This window comes from Melanaphis sacchari, unplaced genomic scaffold, assembly GCF_002803265.2.
Source record: "Melanaphis sacchari strain LSU unplaced genomic scaffold, SCAv2.0 Contig48_pilon_pilon, whole genome shotgun sequence".
NCBI classification, from domain to species: domain Eukaryota; kingdom Metazoa; phylum Arthropoda; class Insecta; order Hemiptera; family Aphididae; genus Melanaphis; species Melanaphis sacchari.
Genome location: NW_020271327.1, coordinates 3,413,860 through 3,440,290, shown reverse-complemented (window position 1 = coordinate 3,440,290; position 26,431 = coordinate 3,413,860). Strand labels below are relative to the sequence as shown.

General features: G+C 24.6%; 6 protein-coding genes across 8 annotated transcripts; 3 read left to right on the top strand and 3 right to left on the bottom strand.

Moving 5' to 3' along the window:
- Window positions 1-363: 363 nt before the first annotated feature.
- On the bottom strand, window positions 364-2,176 carry LOC112598495 (putative SERF-like protein). Of its 2 annotated transcripts, XM_025344979.1 has the most exons (4): window positions 2,070-2,176; window positions 1,882-1,986; window positions 1,689-1,812; window positions 364-499 (listed from the first exon to the last, which is right to left on the bottom strand). In XM_025344979.1, exons 2-4 carry the CDS (start codon window positions 1,886-1,888, stop codon window positions 448-450), a joined length of 183 nt encoding a protein of 60 aa, XP_025200764.1. In that variant the 5' UTR covers window positions 1,889-1,986; window positions 2,070-2,176; the 3' UTR covers window positions 364-447. The 2 variants fall into 2 exon arrangements, with proteins under 2 accessions (XP_025200764.1, XP_025200762.1); XM_025344977.1 differs by lacking the exon at window positions 2,070-2,176 and having other exon boundaries at window positions 1,882-2,063.
- Window positions 2,177-3,347: 1,171 nt separating this feature from the next.
- LOC112598454 (tRNA (adenine(58)-N(1))-methyltransferase non-catalytic subunit TRM6) lies at window positions 3,348-4,705 on the top strand. The gene has a single exon (XM_025344918.1). It carries the CDS (start codon window positions 3,410-3,412, stop codon window positions 4,652-4,654), a length of 1,245 nt encoding a protein of 414 aa, XP_025200703.1. The 5' UTR covers window positions 3,348-3,409; the 3' UTR covers window positions 4,655-4,705.
- Window positions 4,706-5,223: 518 nt separating this feature from the next.
- Window positions 5,224-7,291, top strand: LOC112598599. The gene is made up of 2 exons (XM_025345128.1): window positions 5,224-5,368; window positions 6,981-7,291. The coding sequence occupies exons 1-2, from the start codon at window positions 5,224-5,226 to the stop codon at window positions 7,289-7,291; spliced, it is 456 nt and encodes a 151-aa protein (XP_025200913.1).
- Window positions 7,292-9,493: 2,202 nt separating this feature from the next.
- LOC112598441 (translation initiation factor IF-2-like) lies at window positions 9,494-11,029 on the top strand. Of its 2 annotated transcripts, XM_025344905.1 has the most exons (3): window positions 9,494-9,638; window positions 9,717-10,176; window positions 10,264-11,029. In XM_025344905.1, the coding sequence occupies exons 2-3, from the start codon at window positions 9,863-9,865 to the stop codon at window positions 10,805-10,807; spliced, it is 858 nt and encodes a 285-aa protein (XP_025200690.1). In that variant the 5' UTR covers window positions 9,494-9,638; window positions 9,717-9,862; the 3' UTR covers window positions 10,808-11,029. The 2 variants fall into 2 exon arrangements, with proteins under 2 accessions (XP_025200690.1, XP_025200689.1); XM_025344904.1 differs by having other exon boundaries at window positions 9,494-10,176.
- Window positions 11,030-13,531: 2,502 nt separating this feature from the next.
- Window positions 13,532-15,850, bottom strand: LOC112598473 (bis(5'-nucleosyl)-tetraphosphatase [asymmetrical]). Its single transcript, XM_025344948.1, has 3 exons — window positions 15,590-15,850; window positions 15,408-15,523; window positions 13,532-13,777 (listed from the first exon to the last, which is right to left on the bottom strand). The coding sequence occupies exons 1-3, from the start codon at window positions 15,708-15,710 to the stop codon at window positions 13,568-13,570; spliced, it is 447 nt and encodes a 148-aa protein (XP_025200733.1). The 5' UTR covers window positions 15,711-15,850; the 3' UTR covers window positions 13,532-13,567.
- A 3,036-nt stretch (window positions 15,851-18,886) lies between these two features.
- Window positions 18,887-26,157, bottom strand: LOC112598426 (RNA polymerase II-associated protein 3). Its single transcript, XM_025344887.1, has 12 exons — window positions 25,756-26,157; window positions 24,078-24,243; window positions 23,288-23,425; window positions 22,940-23,195; window positions 22,495-22,650; window positions 21,194-21,321; window positions 21,003-21,118; window positions 20,558-20,930; window positions 20,432-20,488; window positions 20,164-20,356; window positions 19,315-19,485; window positions 18,887-19,043 (listed from the first exon to the last, which is right to left on the bottom strand). Exons 1-12 carry the CDS (start codon window positions 25,896-25,898, stop codon window positions 18,976-18,978), a joined length of 1,965 nt encoding a protein of 654 aa, XP_025200672.1. The 5' UTR covers window positions 25,899-26,157; the 3' UTR covers window positions 18,887-18,975.
- Window positions 26,158-26,431: the final 274 nt, after the last annotated feature.

Here is a 26,431-nt window from a genome sequence, read left to right as displayed (position 1 = left end):
TATTTAAACCATTTACTTATTATGCTATATTTTGTATATATTTAAAAAAAAGCTATTTCAATATGAAAAAAAAAATGTATAAATTTAACATTTGGTTGTATAAGTTGAAATTTTTAATCTTAAATAAATAGTATATTAGCAAATAAATCATAAATTAAATTTCAAGATCTAGTGTTTATTTCATATCTCAACAGTAATTATTGAAAATTATTATTTAATTAGTATACAAGATAATACTCATAATTATATTCTTCATTTCGAAGAGACTTAAAACAATCAATGTAATTTATAAAAGAAAATCATGTTTTTACTTCATAAGGATAAAGATAATTAAGACTAAAAGCAGTCTAAACAATTTATAGATGGTATTATTACATAATATATAATTGAATTTATTTTGAGCTCAGGATTAAAATATATCTGTGACACAAATATTCATCATTGGATTCATTTATCTTCTTGTTTTTTAAGTTGTTTTTCTCTCATTCTATCGGCATCTCTGAAAATAGAACAATTTTGTTAATATATTTAATAACTTACAAAATTTATACAAAATTAAACATTGGTAAAATATTAAGGTATAAATTAAAACTTTAAAGCTAAATTTAGTCAACTAAAATGAATGTAAAAAAATAATTGTTGCATTATAAATTAAGTCGTTAATATTATTTTTCTTACATATAATTATTTCAGTATCTTATAGAAATTACAATATGGTTTGTATTTTATTTAAACCAATTTTGAGTTATGTCAGGTTGAAAAAAAAAATTAATCTAAGAGAAGGATATTCTATCTTTTTTTTCAACGGTATCCTGTTTTTAATTTAAGAATTGAAAATAGAATTAGATTTAATGTAAATATTAAATTATTTAAAACTGCATAGTGGACTATGGAGACCATTTGACCAGTTTTAAAAATGTACCTACTGACATAGAATGTATTACTTCTTTTAAACATCAGTATGTTTGTTAATAATTAGAAATTTAATATTTGATAATAAAAATATACATGAAAAATCTCTAAAATGTATTCTGAGAATCAATAATAAAATCAAAATATGGATAATAAAATAACTAGTAAAATCATAAAAAAGTAAAAACTATGAAGAAAATATAAAAAAAAATCTCATAAATTATTCTTATATACTATTAAAAAAGATAAAGCAAAAATCATTAAATTACAGAGAAAAAAAAAATAATAATTACAAAACAATTAATTATTTTAAAATATAAATCAACAATTAGTATTATTGAATTTATGAATTTATTGATTGAAAACAGAAGATGTTTGTATGAAATTAATTGTGATCCTATAATTGGTGACCAACTATGTAATTGGAACATTCCCAATTTTATAAATGTACCAAGCATTATTATGCAAGTTAATAAAATTGAACAAACATATTTAAATCAAATCAGTAAGCTATTTACAGGGGTAAATTAGGGAGACATATCTTCCATTTTATTTAGTTTATATTTATATGGTTATAGTTATTTTATCTATTTATCACTTTGTCAATAAGTAATAAAATTCTGGTACATATGTCAATTTCGGGTCATAATCCCCTCCTCCTTCTATGAAAGAAATCCTAAACACACAACTAAATCTGGAAGTGTTAAATGTCTTTAACTTTAATATCAAAATTTCATCATTACTATGTATGTACAGTGTACTTAGTGATTATCTACCTTTGTTTTCTTTGTTCCAACGTCAAACCTTGATTTGAACCTTTGTCCGAAATTCCTTTTTTTTTGGCTTGTTCCAATTGTTTCTTTTGGTTCTTTTCGCGCGCAAGATCTCTAGCGTTACCCCCTAGAAAACAAAAATAAAATAATCATATTATGCTTCTGTAAACGAGTCAGAAATGTAACTCATACTTACTCGCCATTTCTTATCCGAGATTGGTGATTATTATTTACTAGGTTTCACAATCCGCTACAAAACTTGGACTATGCGTGTTCGCAACTGTGTAAAATCCTCAGTGAACTGCAAGAAATAATATCACAAATTAGCAAAATTGAAAACTAATTAAATTTGGAATAAGAGTTTAATTTTTAAGAAATTCATACCAAATTCCAAAATGATAACAATTGGCTTGGTTAAATGGTCAATAGCACTTCAATTGTTCAGTAGAACCACGGTTGTAGATAGCAATACATCCAACCAAAAAATCCTTATGCTATTTAGAAAAAGTGGGGAGATACGGCCGTAAATATATAGGCGCTGCCATTTTGTTATTTATCAGAATCAGCTGTGAGCTGAATGATGGCTTATAATAATATAATATCACTAATATCAGTAATATACTTATATCGCTTTTGGACCACGACATATTAATAATATACTATTAAATTAATTATTATATAAATTTTGTTTTATTTAATTATTTTTTTTAGGTATGATTTTAAGCCATATATTTTAATATATATAATAAATATAATTAATACATATTATTTCAAAAATGTTATAATTTTTGAGTTATCGATTCTTCACGTAATGCTTCAAAATTATTTCTATATGTAATAGTTTTAAATAGTTAATTACATTCATAAGAATAAGCTTAGTTTTTATTCATAAGTACTTTGGTACATACTAAATATAGTATGTAGTTAAGTAATCTAGGAAAAATGCTTTTAACTTAGTATTTTTTCTATGATGTACATAGTTACATATTATAAATAATAAATAGAATCGACATATTACATAATATTAAAGTGGTTTAAATAATTTAACCTTTAGAGTTTTAAGGATTCTCTTTATCTTTAATTTAAGTACACAATTTTATTTTTATGTTGTAAAGCACGGATCTTTTTTTTGATATTTAAAATACACATCACTTGATTTAACAAATTTAAAAAAAAACTAGAGGTCCCCTAGATAATATTCTTGCCTTTATGTTTGATAATAGGTCAAGTCTTTCTAATAGGTATTTAAACTAACAAACTACAAAGTAAAGCAGTTTTTCTTAACTACATTTGCTATTTCTATTAGTATTTAATACCTATTTACTATTTAGTATTTAGTAAGTTAAACAAAACAAAACATATGGTGGGGGAAGTTGTAAACAGTATCTAAATGTTTATGAGCACAATCAACACAATCATTATGACCAACATGAACCGTGGTGTGTATAGAAAATAAATATAATATACCATGATTGTATAATGTTTATCTACAAGGGAAATTTAGCGAGCATAAAAATGTTTTGACCATGCGGATGTTATCAAATGTTTAGAATATTTTCAAAATCTATATTATTTGATAAGAATTTAAAAGTTTAAAACTTTTTATTATTTAATATTTATTATACAAACGAAATAATTGTTATAAGTTTAACTTTTTTTTTTTAAATATTTTTAAATTAAAATAAATGTAAATGAGTTATAAAGTTAATGTTTAAATAAATATCATGACAGCTTCTAATCTAGAAAACATTATCTCGCGAGGTGATTACTTAATTATTAACAAAAATGAAACTTATTTAATTCATCAAATATCGAATAAAGCTTTATTAAAGTTAGGTCGTGATGTCATCGATCTGAAAGCTGCTATCGGACAACCGTTCTCATCTACTTACAAACTAGAGCCAGTTCCAGAAAAAAAAAGACATTACACATTGGTAGTATGTAACGATAATCAAGCGCGTAACCAATGGTCAACAAATGGTTGTGGTACCGATAATAAACTTATAACCGATGATAGTTCATCTCAGTTGTTGAGCACTGATGAAATAATAGCATTAAAAGAAAGTGGAGAAAGTGGGCAGAATATTGTTGAACGATTGTTAGAAAACAGCAAGACATTTCAGCTAAAGACTGAATATGCTCAAGAAAAATACTTGAAAAAAAAAGCCAGGAAGTATTGTGATTATTTAACTATATTTGAACCGTCAATACGGCTTATTACGGATGTTTTATACAAGCAACAAACTCTTCCTAAAACTATAGCTTTAAGGTTTGATACATTAGCTCAAATATTATGTCGTGTGAATTTGGATCCTGGTGGCAAATATTTGCTATATGAGAATGGTAGTCAAGGATTATTACAAGCGGCACTTCTTAATCAATTACATGATGATGGACGCCTTGTACACGTATTCTCTTCAACATCTGAGCAAAATGCATTAAGAGCAGTAAAGGCTATGAATTTTTCTGAAACTAAAATAAAACAAATGTTAACCGTGAGTTTAGATGAAATATTGAATACAAAAACTGAAGACAGTATTCCAGAAGAAAATGATGAAGAAGATGTACCAAATTTTTCAGAAGATAAAAAAAGGAAAAGTGATGAAGCGTATACACAAATAAAGAAAAAACATCGACCAATAACAAGTACAGATGGTTTAGATTTTATAAAATCAAATAAATTTGATGGCTTAATTGTAGTCTGCAGAGAGGAACCAATTGAATTTGTTAAAATACTTTTACCATACTTATCTTTGTCAAGGCCTTTTGTCATATATTCACCGTATAGAGAAGTGTTAGTTACTATGTATGCTGAATTTAAGATGAGAAGAGATGTTGTGTACCTTCGATTAACTGATAATTTTATGAGATATCATCAAGTCCTTCCAAATAGAACACATCCTGATGTCACAATGGATGATGGAGGTGGTTTTTTGTTTTCTGGATTATTTGTTGCCGGAACTAAATAATACAATTGTAAATAATTTCATTAATAAATGTTGTTATTTTACAAACAAATATTTATTAATTGTTATTTATTTAAGTATCCATTATTTCCCAATTCTTATATAAATCAATTACCTATTAACAATAAAATAATTGTAAATAATACATTCATTGTTTGCTGAATTATTTTTATTTCATATAAAATAAAATCATTGTATATTTTACAGTAGAATTGAAAAAGACCCAACCATTTTATAATTTTTTGTTGAGTTATGATGGCCTATGTCTAAGTTGGATTTATCTCTTAATGTACAATTTAAAATGTTCTATGTTTAACATTTATAGTAAAAACATCTACACTGACTACACTATATACACCATAGAACAACTAATATTATTTTGTCAAATAAACTAATAATTTTTATATCTTATAATTTCTAAAAAATTTAACACAATGTATGATGTACATTTTTTCAAAAAGGTTTTTTTTATTTTGATGATAATTGATCATTCATTTTATGGTCTATCATTGAAAAATGATTTGGAAGACAATTTAATTTGTGGACTTTCCAAGAAACAAATTCATGAAGCAATGTCTTATTCTAATAAATATTCATTGAAAGGTATTGCTAAAAATTCAGAGTGCTTGGAAGAACAAAACATTGGCAATGATTATTGCTTAACAGAACAGTACAAATTGATTGAATGTCTTCAGAAAGAATACTTTTTGGCCAAAGGTAAACTAAAATTCGCAAAAGTTTTCAAAATAACCAGGAAAAAATACGTACTTAAGAATTGTTTAAAGGAAGGATAAGGCATTCAGCATTGGATCATACATATGAAGTGGGGAGGGGGGTTTTGAGATTTCCAATATATACCTACTATTATGCTGTTTAGTATACACGAAATTTTATTTTTGATACCAATTACCAACTAATATAATTATTAACCACAATAAAAATCAAATCTAGAATTGTAAAAAATCACGTTCAAATATTGTTGTAAAAATAGGCAAAGTAACCAATATTTTAAACATAAAATGGGTTCTTAGATAAATATCCTTACTAGTGTCTGTAAAGGCTTTTAGCCATTTTTTACTTTATTTTGACAGTTTAATTTTGTTTTATTATCTACAAAACTTAAAATAACTATATTTTTATACGTAAATGTAAATTACAATCGACTAGTTCACTTTCGACGAAATTACGAACGTTATTTTTTCGTCAAATAAGAATATCGATAAATTGATTACATGCAATATACAACTGTTATAATGCTATTCCATAGTAGGTATACATCATTTTAGTTTAAAAATGTCTTTGTTTTTTTTATTTTTATTACAAATTTACGACTGTACAGCCAGCTGCTTGTGAGTTGTGACCGAGTATCGGTAGCGAACGACTGGCGGTAAGAACCAGTGAGTAGGGGTACCCACATTTTTGTTTATTTCTATCAATTTATTTTTTTGTACTATTTATAAAAATGGAAAGACCAATGAAATATATTTTAAAATTAATATAAATAATAAATATCTAAAAAAAAAAAAACAGTAAGGGGATCTATCCCCCCGCCCACCAAATCCCCTTCCCTTGTAAATACACCATTGTAGGGGAAACGGAAAAATCGATTTTGCAGTTTTTTTAGTGTAACTTAAAAACGAATAACCATAGTCCATAGATACTTGAAATTTTTATTATACATTTGTATGAACAATCTATAAAATAATAATGATAAATTTTTCAAAACATTTTGACTTTTTATGATTTTTATTCTATTAACACTTCTGATATTTTTCCAAAAAAAGTCGTTATAATAGACAATTTATTTTTGGTTAAAAAGTTTGAAAATTTAAAACAAAATTCCTCGTAAGTAATTTATACTGTAACCAAAAAATCTAAAAAAATATATGAACCCAATTTTTTTTATAAACATTTTTATTTTAAATGTTGATAAAATTATATATTTTAACAAAAAATAATGACTTTAGTTATTTACTATAATAATTTAAAAATATAATTCGTGGGTACTTGAAACTTTGAACAAGCTATTGAGTACTTAAACTTGTAAATTTTGAATGCCGAACAAGTAAAAATGCTCAGTAATACTACCTATATTAATCATTATAAAAAAAGAATAGTGTCCAGATTTATATTATACATATGTTTTTTTTTTTTTTTTTTAAAGGGAAAGGTGTAAACTTTGAAAATACATAATTTAATATAAGCTTAGAGCTCCAATTCTCAATATTTTTCCCTAGTCTTCCTTTACTTAATCCACCTATGTCTATTATACAAATTGTTACAATATAGCGATATCAATACATGAGTTATTAATTTACATAATTTACAGAACAAGGGAATGAGGTTACTGAAACTAATTTAGCGAAAAAGGACAAAAAACTCCAAGATATAATTAAAAAACGTAGCTTACAAAATATTATTGAAGGAAATGAAGCATTAGATATCATGACTAGAGACTATGAAGAAATAATTGTACAACATTTGCAATCTATTGACAATTTGACGAAAAAAACAATTTGTGTAAATGATATAAATAAAGCATTGACTAATACAAAAGTTGAACTAACTACAGTACTACGACAGCAGATATTGAATAATAACATTGATAAAATAAGTGGACTTGGCATATATTATAATTAATAATATTGTGCAGAATATATTTATTAGGTAGGTTCGCCTAATAGTTAGGTAATACATGCCTAATAATATAAATTTAACACTAAATACTATGAAATTAAATAAATACTTTTTATTGCATGTTCAATGTTTAAATAATACAAACATAATTGTTATATTAATTGGTAATTTACTTTTTACTTATTAGTTAATTATAATTTATTGTTGACTAACGTGTAACTCGTAATAATACCCAAAGTGGCAAAGTTTAAAAATTCAAATTCAAAAATTACCCAAAATTTACATATTTAGTAAAACCACGAATCTTATATTTAATTAAAATCTGCAAGTTGGACCTATTAATTGGTAAACCTATATTACGTAAAATACGTAACACGATTACTAAACTGTGAGCGTTGCGCTCACGCGTTACCTACTAAAAACACCACTAGGTACACAAGAAACACTTGTCTTATTCAACAGTTTTAATATTTTATACATTACTGTGAATTAATTGGATAATAGGGTTATAGGAAATTATATTTTATAGATATAGCCGGTATAAGTATCATCCTAAGTAGGTAGGTACATTATTTTTGTTTTGTCGACTTTTAATTAAAAAATCGCATTCTTCTCTAACATTAGAAATACTTTCGCTATTTTCGGAAAAAATATTCTTAGCATGACCCCCCTTCCTAAAAAAGATCTCTTGTGCACTTTCACGGATTTATATGTTATAGTTTATAGAATATGACGATAATCATACTAAATAGAATACCTACTTGAGATATTCAAACTACTTATTACCACTAAGTTGTATAAATGTATATAAATTATAATTAAAAGTAAACAATTATATTGGAATTTAGGTACCTAGCTAGTTTATGAAAATCAATAGTATAAACTATCAAAGGTAAAACAGTTAATAATTCATTGTATATCTGTAGATAGTATATTAATTGTTTAATTTTGTAGATGCATTCACTATAAAAAATAAATACTCAAATCGATGATGAATATTGTCTATTGAGTAATAAATAATAAATCTTTAATTCGTCAATTTTTAATAAACAAAAATAAGACTAACTGCTGGCAATTTAAATAATTAAAATTACATAATTTAGGAAATTAAAAAAAACATTTAAGAATAAATAATAAACAAATATTATTTAAAATATGAATCAATGAAGAAAATGTAATAAACTAAACTTTTTGATGGGCACTAAATTTGTTAAACCTTTATAATATTACATTGTATAATGTACATTGGTGTGTATTGTTTTTAATAAAATATCAAAGGAAAAACATATAATTAGGGCTCAGAAGTTGTAGAAATTGCATAATATTGTTCTGTATACTCTCAAGTCTCAGTTTATAGCAGACAAAGCTTGAAATCTGAACTATACAATGGACAGTTAAAAAATTAAAAATGCCTATTTTGTATAGGTATTTTGTTAATTTTAGCTAAAAAGATTAGGTCACAATGCCAACCAGTTATAATTTTTTTTCCAGTTATAAACAGTTTTTATGTATATTATTATGTTATTAGTTTATTAACATCTGATGTAATTTTTTTTTTGGTATTTTAAAATAATTTTTTGCATATCATCTAACATCATTTTTAATGCATATTTTTTAATTTTTTGTGCATATTTACATACATATTTTGCCTTTTTTAATTCCAACAGTTTCTAAGCTCTACTTATAATATACCTATTATTACCTATAGTAATAGTAACTTAATGAAATACCGTTTAATATATCAGGCACACTAATTCAGCATAATTTCTGGCGTAATGTCACACAATGTAATTAATAATTTTGATGCCTCACATTTGTTCTGATGACTATGACTTCAGACTTAAGAGGCTAAACATATATAAATATATATATAATATATAATAAGGTGTAGTAATAAGTAATATTGTAATAACAAGCATGCTGGTGTCTGTTATTAAGTATAGGTACAATATTGTGTAATTGGTAAATAGATAATTAATAATAAATTCTAAACAAGAATATCTAAAAATCTAAAATCTAAAGAGTAAAGAGTTGTCTTAAGTTGTTGTTAAGTTACTAAAATTTATAAATTTTGAAAATAGTTACAATTCAAAAGTTAAAACAGTCACATATTTGAAACCTCATTGAAAACAATTCAATACGGGTTGGTCACATTGTTGTATCCTTTGTAGCAACGACGGTTTTATGATAAGGTTTTTTTTTTTTTATGAGCATTGAGAAGCACACGCTACAAGTCTTTGGTTGAAGTGAAGCATTTGTTCAGAAGTGAAAAGCGTGGCGTCGTGTTACTCGTGTCACGGTATTTTACTTTACTTTTCAAATTATTGTGATCTGTTAATTTACAGTATTGGTAAGTAGCAAATGGCCCATCAGTATTTGGACCAAACTTCTGCTATTTTAAAAGACGATAAGGGTTACTTCGTTCCAGCTACACAGCGCAAAGACGGCACTTGGCGTAAGGAAAGGCGACTCAAGGAGAATTATATTCCTCAGGACGAAGTAGCACTTTACGAATCCAAAGGTAAAAAGTTTGCTGCCAATAAACCTAAATTACCTCCAGGTGCACCTGTTGAAATGGTTGCGGTACCTAAACAACAGCAACAAACCAAAAAGGTTCTCACCGAAAAACAACCTAAGCAGGAGAAAATTAAAATGCCTGAGGTACAAAAAGAAAAAGAAAAAGTTAAACCAGTAGAGAAAAAACCTGAGTTAGAATCAGGAACTGACCCTGTTAAGCGGGTGAGAAATCTTAAGAAGAAGTTGAAAAACATTGAAGAGTTGGAAATTAAAGTAGCAGAAGGACATTCTATTGATAATGACCAACGTAAAAAGATTTCGACCAAAAATTTAGTGAATAAGGAGATAGCTAATCTTGAAGCACTTATTAAGTGAGTATATAAATGTTGCTAAATAACTATGATTATTTAAAATACTTTTATACCCATTTTCATTATAAATATTTTTTTGTTTCATAGAGTTATGTTTCCTTCGCCTCCTAAACCAACCAAAAAAGATGGGAAAAAAGATGCTAAAAAGGATAACAAAAAAGATACATCCAAAAAAGAAACAAAACAAGAGAACAAACCCAACAAAGTTAATGACAAAAAATCATCTTCAGTATTGACTAATGGTACCCAGGCTAAGAAAGTTGAGAAAAAAACAATCCCTCCAGTACAACAAAATGGTACAGCAGCTACTAAAAAGACTGAAAAGGTTACCAAACCTGAAGTCAAAACAAAAGCTCAACCGAAGACCCAAGCCCAACCTAAAACTCAATCTCAATCTAAGACACAAGTTCAACCTAAAACGCAATCCAAAGCTAAGCCAGCTGCACCCGTTATTGAGATTTCCGTTGAAGCAGCTAAAAGAATTAGGAACCTCAAGAAAAAGTTGAAGACCATTGATGAACTAGAACTTAAGGTTGCTCAAGGTGGTAAAATTGATAATGACCAACGTGTAAAGATTTCTAAAAAGAACGAAGTTTTGGCAGAAATCCATGCTCTTGAAAGTGGCAAGTAAAGAGCCTGAATCTTTTGAGTATTACAGAGGTTAACAATTTATTTTCTGTTGGTATATATTATATATATATCTAATTATATTGATTCTGATTAAAAAAATAATGAGATTTCTGTTTGTTTTGAAAAAGTATTTTTTTTAAGTTGTGTTCAAACTATTTCAGTTTTTCTTCTTAATTAATATAATTGACAAAAATCAATTAAATAATAACCAAGTTTCATAAAATGTGTTTATTTTTTTTTTTTATTACTTTTAATTCTTTTCCTTTATAAAAAAAATTTGGAATCTTATTCAAACAAATTTTTTTTCTAGTATAATAAATACTCTAAATAAATTTGAGTATGAGTGTGTATGTACTAATATCAAGACTTATTCTTGATTACCATTAAAATATACTTAAAATCCAATGCTATGAAAAGCAATACATATTATCTACTTAAATTTAGTTTTAAAAAAGTGTATAGCAGAAGGCTACTTAATTTTGTTTTGTTTGATATTCTCTAATCTTTGTATACAAGTATAATTTTATTTTCTTGAATATTGCATTGTTCAATTATAAGGTATAAGAAATATTTTTGATGGGATGTTACATTCTATTTTTATTGAAATAATTTATTATTCAGCAACTGTTTTTTAAAGTACCTAAAATAAAGTTACTGACTTGTATAAACTGCTGTATTTGGTTTTATAATTTAAATTGATCTGTTCATAAACACATTACTCATTGGTGATTACTGAGATTCAATTAAGATGGTACACAAATAATTTTAGAAAAAAAATTAATTTTGTTACAGGTATATACCCAAAATAATGTGTTTGGGTAATTAATGGATGGTGGTACTTTGTAGTATCGACAATCGACATGACAGTATATGCAGCACTATAACAATTGATTCATTGCATACAATAAATGTGTTCCAAAAGAACATGTATTATTAGCTATATTGATATGCTTATATTTTTTTATGAATCGTTGGTAGACTTTTCAACACTAAAAAGCTGCCAAAACATATTGGTTTTTTAATAAAAAAATTTTAAACTACACACCGTGCATAATAATTAAAATTTACTAAAAAAATGTATACATATTTTTTGGTAGTTCACTGCCATTGATGTTTCCAATGTAATATTTTGTAGTAGAATTACTTAAATGGTTTTAATGAAGATTATTAAACATCTTTTTTTTAATATTTACTGATAAAAAACAAGGGGATCAAGAAATAAATATTCTAACAAATAAAATATACTTTAAATAAATAATAGAATTGTCTATTAAAGCTATTTTAATATCTATAAATTGTTTTATATTTATAATTAAATATACTTAGAGCAATTTATTTTTTTGTAAATTAATGGAGTTATTATTTATTAATATTATTGGAAAGCATTAAAACCATTTTAAATAGTAATATATCAAAATATTTGATCAGTCAAATTTTTATTTTTATATTAGTTTGCCATTAGGGACTGCATTTAAATCTTTATAAATTATAATTGACATTAGACCTTAAATTGTTATTAGTTAGCTGCAATATAAATTAGTGTTAACATGACTTCAATATTATTTTAACTTGCTTTCATGAACCTAAGATACTTGTCTGATTATCTAAATAATACTAAAATATGATACAATATAGAAACAATTAAAATGTTAAACCCTTTTTTTATAACCAACATGCATTTGAACCTTACCAATCATTTTTCTTCGAATCTAACCTATGATAGATGGTACAAAAATGATTTTCAATTGAATGTATTCTATATGACATTTACACATTCAAAAATTATTCTTAAGTCAATTATATAATAAAAAAACAAGTAATTGGTAACACTAGAATTAAAGGTAATAACTTAATATTATGCACTGTCCAGTATTTGTAACAGACTATAAAATATTGAGTACTGGACTGAGATTAAATAGAGTTAGAGTGATTTATTAAGCATATTTATCAGCAATTTTTATTTAAACTGAATTTATTCAGATTTTGATTTTAAGAATTAATTGTTCCAAATACTTAATTTTTATGCAATTTAAGGTGAAACCTGTTAGGAATACCTAGTGAAACAAACTCATTTTTCCCTCTATTCAAACTATTTTTTTTTTTCTTTTTTAGGTGTTAATGAATAAAAATCGAAGTTATTAGAAATAAAAAGAAAGTTAGAAGAAATTCTCTAGGATAGTGCATCATATTTAAAGTAACTTAAATGGTATAAACAAGTATTTGAAAATATGATCTTCCTTAAAAATTCAAAAAATCAATAGAATAATAGAATTTTAATTAAATGTACTGTTAAAGGATTAAAAAAAGATAAACATTCTTAGTGAAGTATCCTATATATACTAATTTTTCAACTAGATATATTTATTATCAGCTCGCTTCCTTACAATAGTTTAGATCTGGTTGCATCAATATATGAACATGAAATAATATATTTTCTTACTTAGGTAAAATACACGTGTGATGTAGTCCAAAGGGTATTTGAATATGTGTACAATTCCTTGATATTATCATAATATAAATTTAGTAAAGTAATAATAAAAAGTATTATATATGTATACAACGTATATTAAATAATTTGTATTTTTGTATCCATGTAGACATTTATGTACAACATTATTATAATAAGTACTTTAAAAATAATATATTTATAAATATTATTTTAAATGAATTAATATAATTTGTTTAATTAACAACATGCATTTATTGGTTATTTCATTTTAATGAAATATAATTCATCAATAATAAAAACACTTATAATTATCTATTTAATATTGGTTTTAACTAAATAATTTTCACAATCATCCAATAATTCTTGCATTTCAGGATAAGCAGCCAAATTTTTAGCTTCTATAAGAGGCAACCATTTGTAATCCTGGTGTTCATTAGACAACACTACTGGTGTATCAGGATTAATTAAACGAGCTAACCAATAAGTGACTTGTTTGGAAAATGGTTTATCTTTTGGGTCATACTGTAAAAGACCAAAAAAGTCATATTTAGTCAACAAAACATAATCAAAAATGATAATAATACATAAAAGTGTTCAAACTACAGTTTAAGATATAGTTTAGAATTTTTTAAATTTAAAAACCAATAATTTAACTTCCAATTTTCTGACTAAAAATATATGTATTAGATTTTTAAGTTTTAAACTAAACCTGCGTTATTAGATTAATATAATAAACATAATGAATAACATAATTTAATTTTTAAAAATACACCTACATATGAAAAATGAAAAATATATTTCTACAATTTAATATATATACATAAAACCAAATAATGATATAAGACATGAAAATAAAAAACTTAATTATGTGTATTATACATAGAAAAAAATGTACAAGCGCACTAAAAACAGTAAAAAATATACACTATATTATCTCTTGTATACCAAAGTAGGTATAAAAAAAAATCAACTTGCCTTTGAATTATTAAAATTATATTTATAAATTTAAACATTTAAAAATTAATTTTTTTGATAATGAAATAAAAACAATATTGAAATTAAGACGCACACTAGTTAGTGTACTTGTGGTATGAAAATAAAAAGTAAATTATCAAATATTAAAAACAAATTTACGAAATTAATTATTGGAAGTACTTATTTTCTAAAATAGTTTTAGTAAGAATATGAAGGATTTTTTTTAACAAGTTGACCTTTTATATATTTTATCTAAAGATTGGATTTTAGTACAATTGTAATTTTTTATTGAGTATTACTTTATTATTACAGTTAAACTTAGTATTTAATATAACACAATAGATAAAAAATATGACAACCATAAATGACCAATACATGGACAGCAATTACAATGCAATCTACTTACCCATGGCATTAGGAAAAAAATGTACATGAATAATGAAAAATCAAAATTTTTTTTTATAAAATATTTTAAATTAGATAAAATTATTTATACTTTATAATGATAAGTATGTTTATAAGTAGATAGGTAGTCAAAGACTAGATTAAATAGACACTATAGTATACTTAGGGAGCAATATCACATGTGATGGTAAAAGCATCAGAGATATAAAACAACACATACGATTGGCAAAAGTAAACAGCTTTTTGAAAGATTAACTTCACTTCAAAAAAAGTTGCAACTCTATATTTTAAGAGGAGATTTATTCAAATATATTTTTGAACAGTATATATAGAAGCAAATCATGGATCTAAAACTATATTGAAAACGTGCTGTTAGATAGAAAGGAACTTAAAAAAAAATTTTATTGATGGATGCAATAAAATAAAGGTATTGTAACTGACCTAAGGCACTTAAAATTCAAAAGAGATGTATAATACAATAAATATTGAGGATATGATTGAATAGAAAATTGCAGGGTATCCTCATAGCATTTAAGCAGGACAAACTAAAAATGATGCAAGTCAAAATTTTTAAGGAACAAAAGAAATTGTAAGTGGTTAACTAATACGGGGAGTTGGAATTGTAGATCTAAAAAACATATATATTTATATATATATATATATATATATAAAATAACATAGATAATAAAGCGTGTAAAACTATGAAAAGAACACAAAACATCACATTAGATACTAGTCACGAGCTGCCACAAAACCACTAATTAAATTATACCTTCAACACTTTTTCGAAATTATGATGAACACTAAGGTCTTTCACTTTAATACCAGCTTCTTCATCAGTTTCTCGAATAGCTGCATCCATGTTGGATTCATTTTCCTCTAAGTGACCTGTAATTAACATAAGTCAATACATTAAACAATTAGATCAGTCATGTTTAGTTGTTGAATTTATACCTTTTGGTGGAGTCCAATGATGATTTTCATAAGAAGCTTGCATAAGTAAGTACTCAACTATTTCATCACAGTTTTTTCTATAAATCACAAATCCAGCAGCTCTTCTTACAGCCTTAGACATGGTTTACTTTTAAATTATATTAAATACTTAAATTTTTATAATTTTATTGTAAGTGATAATTAAAGTTTAATATCTAGAACTATTAGAAGCAATTTTAAAGGTTGTTCCATTAAATGGTTGAACATTTATAAACATTTTAAAATGATATTAGATAATGTTAATCAAAATAAACTAAGACCGTGGTATCAGCATAGATAAATACAAAATGTATCATAATATATATTTATTGTTTGGTGTGTTGTATATCTATTGTATCAGCCGGTAGTTGGAAAAAATTTAAAAATTTTCAAAATATGAGTGATGGAAATAATGCAACGGACACGTTAATAATAAAATATATTGTAATTTTTAAAACCATAATTCATTGTTTCGGTGTTCTATTGATGGACGAACTTATGCTATTTACAAGTCTAGAAAATAGGCAGTAAAAAAATATAAAATTACGAATAATTTATAATATCATAAACTGTTTTGGAGTGTTAAGCCTAAAGATTTACCTATATAGGATTAGGGATTCCAGATTTATTTTTTTTTAATACGGGATATTTTAAATCATACCTATTCTTGTAGTTGATATTGGTGTTAATTTTGAAAAGGGGTGAGGGGACTTATGTTAGCAATTAAAATATTACAAAATTAAATGTGTTATCATACAAATACTTAGTAAACATTTGGTAGGTAAAATTACATATTTTTGCCTTGATGTAAGATTTCATTTTTCTCACAGGTACTAAATATACTATAAAATTAAGTTAAACTCAATCATAGTCAAATAATAATTATTAATTATCAATAATATATAATGATGTAAAATATATAGATGTAATGGTTTAGGTAAAAAACTAAATAATATGAAAAAATTTAATTTTTAAAATAAGGTACCTACATACAAGACGGAATAGACAGATTATTCAAAATACGGGACAATCCCGTAAAATACGAGACGTATGGGATCCCACCTAGAATTTGGGAGTAAGCACTATCAGTGGCGTAACTTCAAAATTTGAGCAGGAAACGATAAAATTTCACAGCTCTTCCCTAATCTACTCAAATATCCAAAAGATGTCAAGGGTTTTCGCCTATTTTTATTCACACTTTTAATATTATTATAGATAGGTACTTTAATAGTGCACACTATACATATATCGTACTACGAACTGTCTCGGAATTTATGATATAAAAATATGTGTCCACCTTAGCTAATGTAAAATACGCATTAGCACTAATACATTTTCTTGTACTAAAACTATGTTTAAAAGGGAGCGTAAGAAGCACATCAACTGTTATGTCCGCAGTCATGTGTCTGTTATGACACATAAAAATTGAATTGGTAATATTATTTACCTACTATCATTGCGATATTGCCCATTGGTACAGGCTCATAAAATTCAAATTCAATTCAACTTTGTTTTGAATCATTTAAATAATTACCTAACCTTTAACCTTCTTATTATAATACATGTTATGTTTAAGAAATAATATAAATCATAATATAGGTATACGATATACGGGTATTTAAGCATTAAGCCTGGTGCTTAGTGCGCATTGTGATCACTTTCGTAAATGTATCCCACTGGCCACTACTAATGTCTATAGCAGCGGTTCTCATCTTTTTAGTACTGCGACCCAAATTTCCCCCGAAAAATCTCTAATGACCCACATGGTTTCACTTTTCAAAAAGTAGTTAAATAAAAAAAAAATTAATTTAAAATAATATAATATAATATATTTTAATTTTTTTAACAAAATTTGTTTATTAGGTTTAAATATTATTTTTATTATTGTATAGGTTTATAATCAATATATTTTTACAAATTTACTTTAATTAATAATAATCTGTTTTACATTAATTTAACATACATTTCTTGGAATCTATATAATTTAAAAAACTGTTCGCGACCCATCAAAAATTGACCGACGACCCACAGTTTGAGAAACGCTGGTCTATAGCTATGTATGGAACGAAATGGACTGATTTCAAAAGTTGTATAATCATTAGATTAATTTATTAAGACAATCTTAAAATGTAATATAAATTATAATTAATTATTAAATGTTCCCTAGTAGAATATCTGAATATAGTACATCAGGTCTGTGAGTGGTGTGACATAATATTTAGCCTAGAATAATTGCCAAAATGGAAATCTTATTTATTTTTTTAAATATTTTATTAAACTGGTAAACTAATTAAAGACCTCCATGATATAAATTAAGAAAGAATGATGCTATAATATGTGAAGGTTGTTTGTAACTTCTCAGTGAAATAAATTATGAAAGCCCGAAAGAATTTTTAGTTTGATAATTTTCAATCATAAATAACATTAAGTCAAAAATATAACTTTTTTTTATATAAATTTTAAATTTTAAATAAATAATAAATCAACTGTTTATAGTTTATTTTCAGTTATTTATTATTTGGGATCTGGCAAGTAGAAAATTATTATTGCAAATACATTAATTACTCCAATTAAAATAATACTTGGTAAAAATGAATCAGATTTCTATAGTAAGAACACTTTCATGGTACCTATAGAAAATATAACATCCAAAATTATCTACATCAAAATTAAATAAAATTACTCAGTAGTTCTAACACCAGAACACTGAGTAATCAAACAGTTCTAATCTAGGCATGACAATTATTTTTAATATTTGAGTTGGTTACATCATACTATAAATAATATGCATTAGATGGCTAAGATAAATTATGTTAACTTTGGATCAGCTGCAGATTATTGAGTTTTGAATTAATTAAATTTTTGCACATTAAGAGTAAATATATTTGTTTGATTTATAATTTGAACTGTAAATAATCATTTTAGTCAGTACTCAACAGAGGCAAGTACTGAAAAGATAAAATATTTTAGAACATTTACATGTTACTAAGAAGTCTAAATACATGTTATCAATTAACTGGTACGGCGATAAGAGCATTTAATTATGATTTGAACATAAAATTTCACACATTTATTAATAACTTTAAACAGGTATACTATATACTATATTTTATTTCATTTTTAATTGTTAAAATGATTCAATAGGTATATTAATCAGACTTGTATAGTTTTGTTTTCATTTAAAGTTACATTTTTTTTTTTTTTTTTTTTTTTTATTATTATTAATTTAAACATTTTTTTTTTTTTTAAATTCTTGGACAACAAAAACGCAGACCGCAATAAAACATGATTTGTATTATTAAAAAGTGGAACATTTTCTCGATATTATTCTCTCAACTAGAGAAACACATAATTGATACAAGTTATAATCATAATAATGATGAGAACAAATTATTTTTCTTATAGCGATGAATCTTATCTAGTAGTGGTTGGATATCTGAAAAAAAAAAAACATTTCACTAAAAAAACTTATAAATAATAAATCATACAGATATTAATATATATGTGGATTTAAAGTTATTTAAATAATAGATTAATGATAATACTAAAAAAAAATATAAATCTGTAATGTTTTCAATAAATTAAAAATTAGTTTTTATATTTATAACAAAAAAGATAGATTTTGATATTTGAAATAGCGATTATGATTAATAATTAAAACTATTTGTCTAAAATCTAATAAAAAAATTAATAAATAAATATTTTACCTTCTTTAACTTTGTTGTCTAACATCTTTACAATAAGATTAAACCGATTAACTCTAGTCATGGCTGTTAAGTATTCTATAATAAGATCTAATTCACTATTGGGATCAAATTTCTGGTTTAAGGTTTCCAAAAACTTGGACATAATTTCTTCATCCAAATTTGTACTTATAACTAAATAAAACACAAAATCATTAGCTATTAGTTATTTATGATAATTAAGTATAAGTAACAAGTAAAACATATAAATCTCAAATATATTTGTGTGTTTAAAATCTAACTGTAGCAATATTTAGATGCAATAATAATTTAGTATTAAGTTCCTTTGAATTAAAATTTAATATTTTTATATTTATCTAGATTGGTGATCAGAGGATTATAAATGGTCTATATGGCAATCACAGAAAACTAAGTGCTAGTAGACAAAAAATGTATGCCAATGTACTGTACAAAAAGTATTATTATTATTTTTTTTTTATTAATAATAAGAGATAAATGTATGTAAATATACCAACATTATAAAATACACTATTAAGTGGTAACAGTAAGTTATAATTTTTGAGTTTCTAAAAATGTTTCACAGGTATGAAATTAGTAGTTAAAAACAATAATAAAAATATAAATATATTACACATCAATAGATTTAACATAAAAATAAATAATAAATAAATTGATTTTTTGATTTGCTAAAACATAATATAAATTTAATTAAATTTTGTAAAAATAATTTCAGTCATTTATATTTTAACACATAATATAGTTGTTATTACAAACACTAATACATTATGATTTGCAGACTCATAATTTTTATTCAAGTTAACATGTAAAGATAACTATTAGCACAGTACTTACCCCTAGGTAAATCTTTTGGTTTAATACTCCGCAAGAGTTTATGATATAATTCATAGTTATTTTTTTGATTGGCTATTTTCCAGGTTTGCAAAAATTCTTGAACATTAGACACTGGTTTCATATTTATTTCGTTGTTGTCACAATTTTTACAAAGAGATTTATCAATTCCATTGATTTTATTACCATTCATTTTCTGAAATGTATAGTATAATTTTTACAAAAGTGTGAATATAATTAAAAAACAAAAGTTAAAGAACTCAATTCTAACCGTTGAATTATAATGACCATTCATTTTAGCTGAGTTAATTTCATTATTGCAAATTTTCTGAAATATATAATAATATAAATATAGTAAATAAAATTATGACATTAAGTCAAAAAATTAAATAAGAACCGTTGAATTATGATGACCATTTGTTTTAGCAGAGTTCATTTCAATAATGTTCAATCTTTTTGGTTTTTGAATTTCTGGAGCTAAAGATGTAGACAATAATATAGGCACGATATCAGGTGTTAATAATTGCCAACGTTTCTTTGGTCCTTCATTTTTAAACATTTTATGACGACCCCATTTTTTTTTACGCTGCTGCCATTCATGCCAAGGACACAATTGACAAACACATTCTGTTAAACAACCAAAAGAATCGGCTTCATACACATACTCAACATTGTCTTTGATTAATTCTGAAAGTTCCATATAAGACACATGGAATGGATCTTCTATGTCCCATACAGATTCATCATAATGCCTAGTTATTTCACGAACTCTAAAACAAGAGCAAATTATAGAATAAAAAAAAATAATTCAATATATTTTGTTATTTAAATAAAAATATTACCTAATTAATTTTTTTGGATTCATGTTCGTTATTATATTTTTTAATTCTTTTACAGAATTGAGGGCATTTACATTGTTACAATCATACTTTAATGTAGATTCAAATGATCTCAATGCCTGTCATAAAAAATAATACAGTACTAAATAACCATAACTGATAATCAATTAAATAAAATATGTCATAATACTTACTAAGCAGTACATGGATATAGCTTTATAACATGACCCTCTTCGATAATGTGCTTTTATATTTCTTGGGTCACTTTCAATCACTTCTCTTAAATCATCCAGTGCTTTTTCATATTTTTTCAATTTTATAACTAAAATTGATAAATAAAATTCCATATTAAAAAAAAAAAAACATGATTTAAAAATACCTATATCAAAATTATTGTAAAGTACTATGTTCTAAGAATCAATGTACACATCTATAGCTAGAATATTTTGTATTAAACTACGCTTTCAATTTAATAAAATATTAATATAATTAAATCAATATACAAAGATGATAGATATAATTAAATATTAATAATTTAATCATCAATTTATAATTTCTATTCAGTTGATGCCTTAAATAATTTACATAAATCATAGTAACTTTTTAGGAGTAGACCAGTATTAGTTTCAACTTTAAGGATGAAATATATATATTTGTACAATCAAAATCCATCCACATTCTACACAAAGTATTTATATAATAATACTTCTAAGCAAAAAAATTATATTTTAATGATAAAATAATTACTAAATGACTGAAAAAAAATATTAAAATATTGTATAATTATACATAGTACATAAAATTGTGTAATACATTTTTAACCAATATGTATATAATGTATCTAAACAATTTAATTATTATGAAACTAAGTGATTGTTTCTAACTATTTATGTTAATACAAAAATTCCAGTGAATTCAATTAAAATAAAGCATTCATTATTTCAAAATTCATATATTAGATTGAATTTTTACTTGTAATGTTTATTTTTACTTTTTTTAATATACATTTATAATTTCACATTCCAAAGCAAAATATTGTAAAGTGTATTTTAATGTATAAAAATTAAATTTTGGAAGACAATTTAATTAATTACAGACAAGTATTTAAAGTTAGACAAACAGAGTAGTGGACCAAAATGTTGAGGGATACTTCTTTCCTAATTTATTATGTTTACCTATAGTTATTATTTATAAGTACTTAAAAATTTAAAACTCATCAACTAATTGGCTACAATTTATATGTATTTAGGTATATACTTATTAAAAAAATTACAAAATAAAAACAATAAAAAAATATAATATTTTTCAAAAACATTGTTATTTTATCACAACTTAAAATGATAAAAGAAAAACATTTAGAAGATAGCTTTTGGAATAATAAATGTTTTTAAATAAAAAAAAATCGATTGATAACGCTTAATGATTATAAAAATTAAATAGCATATGGATGTATTATATTCAGTATAAAATGAAAGAAAATAAAAAATCTACTTACATGACATAGCACGGTTGTTTCTTGCTTCAGGTGTTGAATGAATGCTAATACTAGTATTGTAATGACAAATTGCCTCTTCGTAATCATTTGATTTAAAACATTCATTTCCCAATTCTTTTTCTCGCATAGCCAAGTCTTGAGGTTTAAAAGTGCCACCTAAAACAATTAAGATGTTTATTTTTACAAAATATTTTGAATATTTTAGAAAGCTGAATGATTGCCAGAAATTTATTTAGTGTGTTTAAATTCAAATAAAAGTAAAATTTAAAAATCACTAGTTTATCAGAACTTATTTTAAATATAAGTGTTTGTCTATTACTAACTCAAATGAGTATAGTTTATATTTTATAAATAATATTTTCTTTGTTTTGTAATAAAATGTAAAGAATTAAATTTCATTAGTACCTAAGATTAAGGAATAAAAATTTGATAGTGAATCACTTACATTTAGACATTATATCTGCATAATTCTTCATAGATTTAACTCTATCATCAAAACTTTTTGATTCATTATATCCAACTGATAAACCATTTGAATTCATATTTTTATTCTTATGCGTTTGTAACTTGTCAATCTTTTCTTTGTTATCTAACTTCATTATTTCTACATCAGGATCATATTTATCCCATTTAGAATATGAGGCGCCCAATGGTTCATGTTTTACACTGGTTTTTTTGTGCATTGATAATTCCTGTTCAAGCTATAAATTGACAACATTTAAACAATTTATGTTAGTGGAAGATAAACTAGTACAATTGATTGTTCTCGGTGAATTTTAACTTATAGCAATACCTTTTCACTATTAAACATTGATGTTAAATCAATAGATCTTCGAACTGGTGGTTCACTGTGACCATTCATGAGGCTTTTTGAGTTTTGCTTTACAGATGATGATTCTTTTTCTTGTTGATTTGACTTCTTTATCCAATTCTAAACAAAAAAATTTGTAAACATGATATACATAGTTACTTAATTGATTCTAAAAGTGAAATATTATATTGAATAATTTAAACATATTGTAGTGCAATATGTTATGACTCAAATTTAATGAAAATCACTTAGATTTTTAAGAAAAAAAATTTGAAATTTATTGACTTATATCAAGGTCCCTATGTATAAAATACAGGTCAATATGTTTGACTGGTATATTACTTTTGCAACTTCTTAAACCTTCAATTTAGAACTAATATAAATCAATAAATTCAAATATCTTTAACAATTTGATGATTTTTTAAAATTATTTGTAGTTAATGAAAAATAAGGAATAATACAATAATTATTTGTAAAACGTAAAACATGGTTTTATACAAGATGGTAATAAAAAAAAAAAAATTTCATTTTATCCATATATTGTCCAATTATCTAAAATAATAGTTATGTACAAAACTACATTTATTATTCTATTATACAGAAAACATTTCATCTGTTCTGCATTTCTAATACATTATATTTTTGGATATTTAACTAAATAGACAAATTGAAATATAGTATAAGGACTTGGTAAAAATGTTCTCTAACTTGAAGAAATACTAACTATTTTTTTTGTTCTACAATTTTTATTTGTTCAAGTTTTTATACTTACAGCTACATCATTAATTTCATCGCCATAATCACCATTTACTGATAATTCAGAAGACTTTTGAGCAAAACAAAGTTTTCTATTCAATATTGAAGCATCTGGTTTAATTTGGCGTAAACGAGTTTCAGTTGCCTTTAATAGCGCAGGATAAAGTCCTTCTTCTCCAGATCTGAAATTAAATATATATTTTGTTACTAAACATTCTATTTTAATTAAATAATAATATTTTCAATGTTGTTAGTTTAATGTTTACAACTGTAACAGTGGCACACTCAGGAAGAGGGATTTGGGGCTAAGGCTTCCTTCCAAAAAAATATTTTTTATATTTGTTTTGTTACAAACATGAAATTGTTTGTTAATTTATAAATCTATTTTTAAACAATTCATAAGGTACAACTTTTTAAAGAAAATAATGTAATAATGAATGAGCCAGCAGTTCCCAACTTAAAAACTATATGAGGAAAATTCTCACATTTAGCAATGGAAGGTTAAAGATTAATTTTCAAAAGGTTTTTAGAGGAATTTACTTTTTAGAAGTTGCTTAGATTAATGAATCAATAAAATAAATTATGAACTTAGTTCATACACACATTTTTACACCAGTTTTGATACTAACACAATATTATAATACAGTTTAAATATATTTATCATAATTTGTAAACATTTAATTATTGTAAATCCTAGCCACCTGTGAGAATTCCCCCAACCACATTCAAGCACGGTATCATTATTGTTTATTCGATTGAAAATATTTACTTGTTAATTAATGTTTATAATTTAGTAGAATAGATTCAGCACAGTAATTTTAAAATTTTAATAAAAAAAGCCAATATTTAATAATAAAAAAACTCAATTGGTCAACTCTTATAAACTGAAAACTTTGAAAATATATATAGGTTCCTTCTTAAAAAATATTGAAATGGCATAAATTGACTCAGTCTAACTTACACATAGCATATTATGTGCATTCAGATTTTAATATTAAGTAAAAACAGAATTATAAATAAGAAGATTATCTGTATTCGTTCATTGGTTTAAAAAAAAAAAATATATATAATATTAGATAATATTCATACATTTAAATTTAATAATAGGTAAATTCAAACTAAAATATAAGCTAACAACACAAAATTTGAAATGCTAAATGTAAATTTAGATTTGTTAAACATAACTAAAATGAGATGATATACAACATCTTCTTAAGTTTAACTGTATTTATCAATAATAATTTAGGAAATTTGAAAAAAGTAAGTACCTACTTAAATACTTATATAAAAAATCAAGTATTTATATCAATTATGGATAAATAAGATAATTAATTTAGAGTTATAAGTAGGCACATAATATTATAAATTATGATAACTAAAATCATAACATCAAAACAAAGAATTACAATTATATACCTCATATGAAAAATAGTAATGATTATATAAGAACAATGAACATGATATTCATTAACAAAAAAATAAGCATAACTATGGTCAGTTACAACTGTAACTGTTTTAAATATGCTTCACAATTATTAGGTTCAATGAAAAAGAAAATTAGTAGATTTCAATGAATTTGATGGATCATTTATCAGATTACAAGACATACGCTATAGTATATAGTTACATAAATATATCAACGTCTGAACATACAATAATAGGGTGAATTAACCTAACAAAAACATTGAACTCACTCCAATATTAAAATTATGCGTTTCAATATTTTCGGGTCCTCGCAAGTCTTTACATAGTCGAAGTCGATATCGGACAGTGGGATACCGTACTTTTCGAACAGTGACCGGTTCTGATTTACGGCCATTTGGTCCATGACGTTCATGTTTGGCAGTCAGGAACTCACATTGCGCACAGTCGTGTGATCATTGGTCAACGGTAAGAAACGAGACGTACCTTACCTACAAACGAATATAAAAAAACCAATGAATACCGAGGGATATGTATTTGAGTCACAACAAGTAGAAACGATTTTTATTTTTATGATATCATTAGATTCTAATGTTATAAAAATATATAAATGTTATTTTTAATTTCGGAAACAAATTTAAAGACGAAACGTGAAACGAGAGAAAGACATAGGAAAACATATGATTATCAACAACTAACAAGGAAAAAATCTAAATGATAAGATGTGGGAATTCGTGGATAAGAGAAAAATGAACATGTAACGCCATCTCGATGACGTAAATCCAAAAAGTTGCATTTGAAATTATAGTCACAGATACCTATACTCCATAGATCACAATAAAAACACTTCATGTTTTCATTTGCAAAAAAAGAAAATTAGTCATTTATTAGATATTTGAGAATTATAAAAATGTAATAATATGAAAAAATAAAAATGTTAAGTAAATT

Coding starts and splice junctions, on each gene's coding strand:
- LOC112598495 (XM_025344979.1), bottom strand. Junction 500..1,688: donor TTGGAACAAAGAAAACAAAG/GTAGATAATCAC, acceptor TTCTATTTTCAG/AGATGCCGATAGAATGAGAG.
- LOC112598454 (XM_025344918.1), top strand. CDS start 3,410: ATGACAGCTTCTAATCTAGAAAACATTATCTCGCGAGGTGATTACTTA.
- LOC112598599 (XM_025345128.1), top strand. CDS start 5,224: ATGTCTTATTCTAATAAATATTCATTGAAAGGTATTGCTAAAAATTCA. Junction 5,369..6,980: donor AGAATACTTTTTGGCCAAAG/GTAAACTAAAAT, acceptor CATAATTTACAG/AACAAGGGAATGAGGTTACT.
- LOC112598441 (XM_025344904.1), top strand. CDS start 9,650: ATGGCCCATCAGTATTTGGACCAAACTTCTGCTATTTTAAAAGACGAT. Junction 10,177..10,263: donor AATCTTGAAGCACTTATTAA/GTGAGTATATAA, acceptor TTTGTTTCATAG/AGTTATGTTTCCTTCGCCTC.
- LOC112598473 (XM_025344948.1), bottom strand. CDS start 15,710: ATGTCTAAGGCTGTAAGAAGAGCTGCTGGATTTGTGATTTATAGAAAA. Junction 15,524..15,589: donor TCATTGGACTCCACCAAAAG/GTATAAATTCAA, acceptor TGTTAATTACAG/GTCACTTAGAGGAAAATGAA. Junction 13,778..15,407: donor ATTTCGAAAAAGTGTTGAAG/GTATAATTTAAT, acceptor GGTCTTTTACAG/TATGACCCAAAAGATAAACC.
- LOC112598426 (XM_025344887.1), bottom strand. CDS start 25,898: ATGAACGTCATGGACCAAATGGCCGTAAATCAGAACCGGTCACTGTTC. Junction 23,426..24,077: donor ATGAAATTAATGATGTAGCT/GTAAGTATAAAA, acceptor TTTTTTGTTTAG/AATTGGATAAAGAAGTCAAA. Junction 21,119..21,193: donor CTATATCCATGTACTGCTTA/GTAAGTATTATG, acceptor TTTTTATGACAG/GCATTGAGATCATTTGAATC.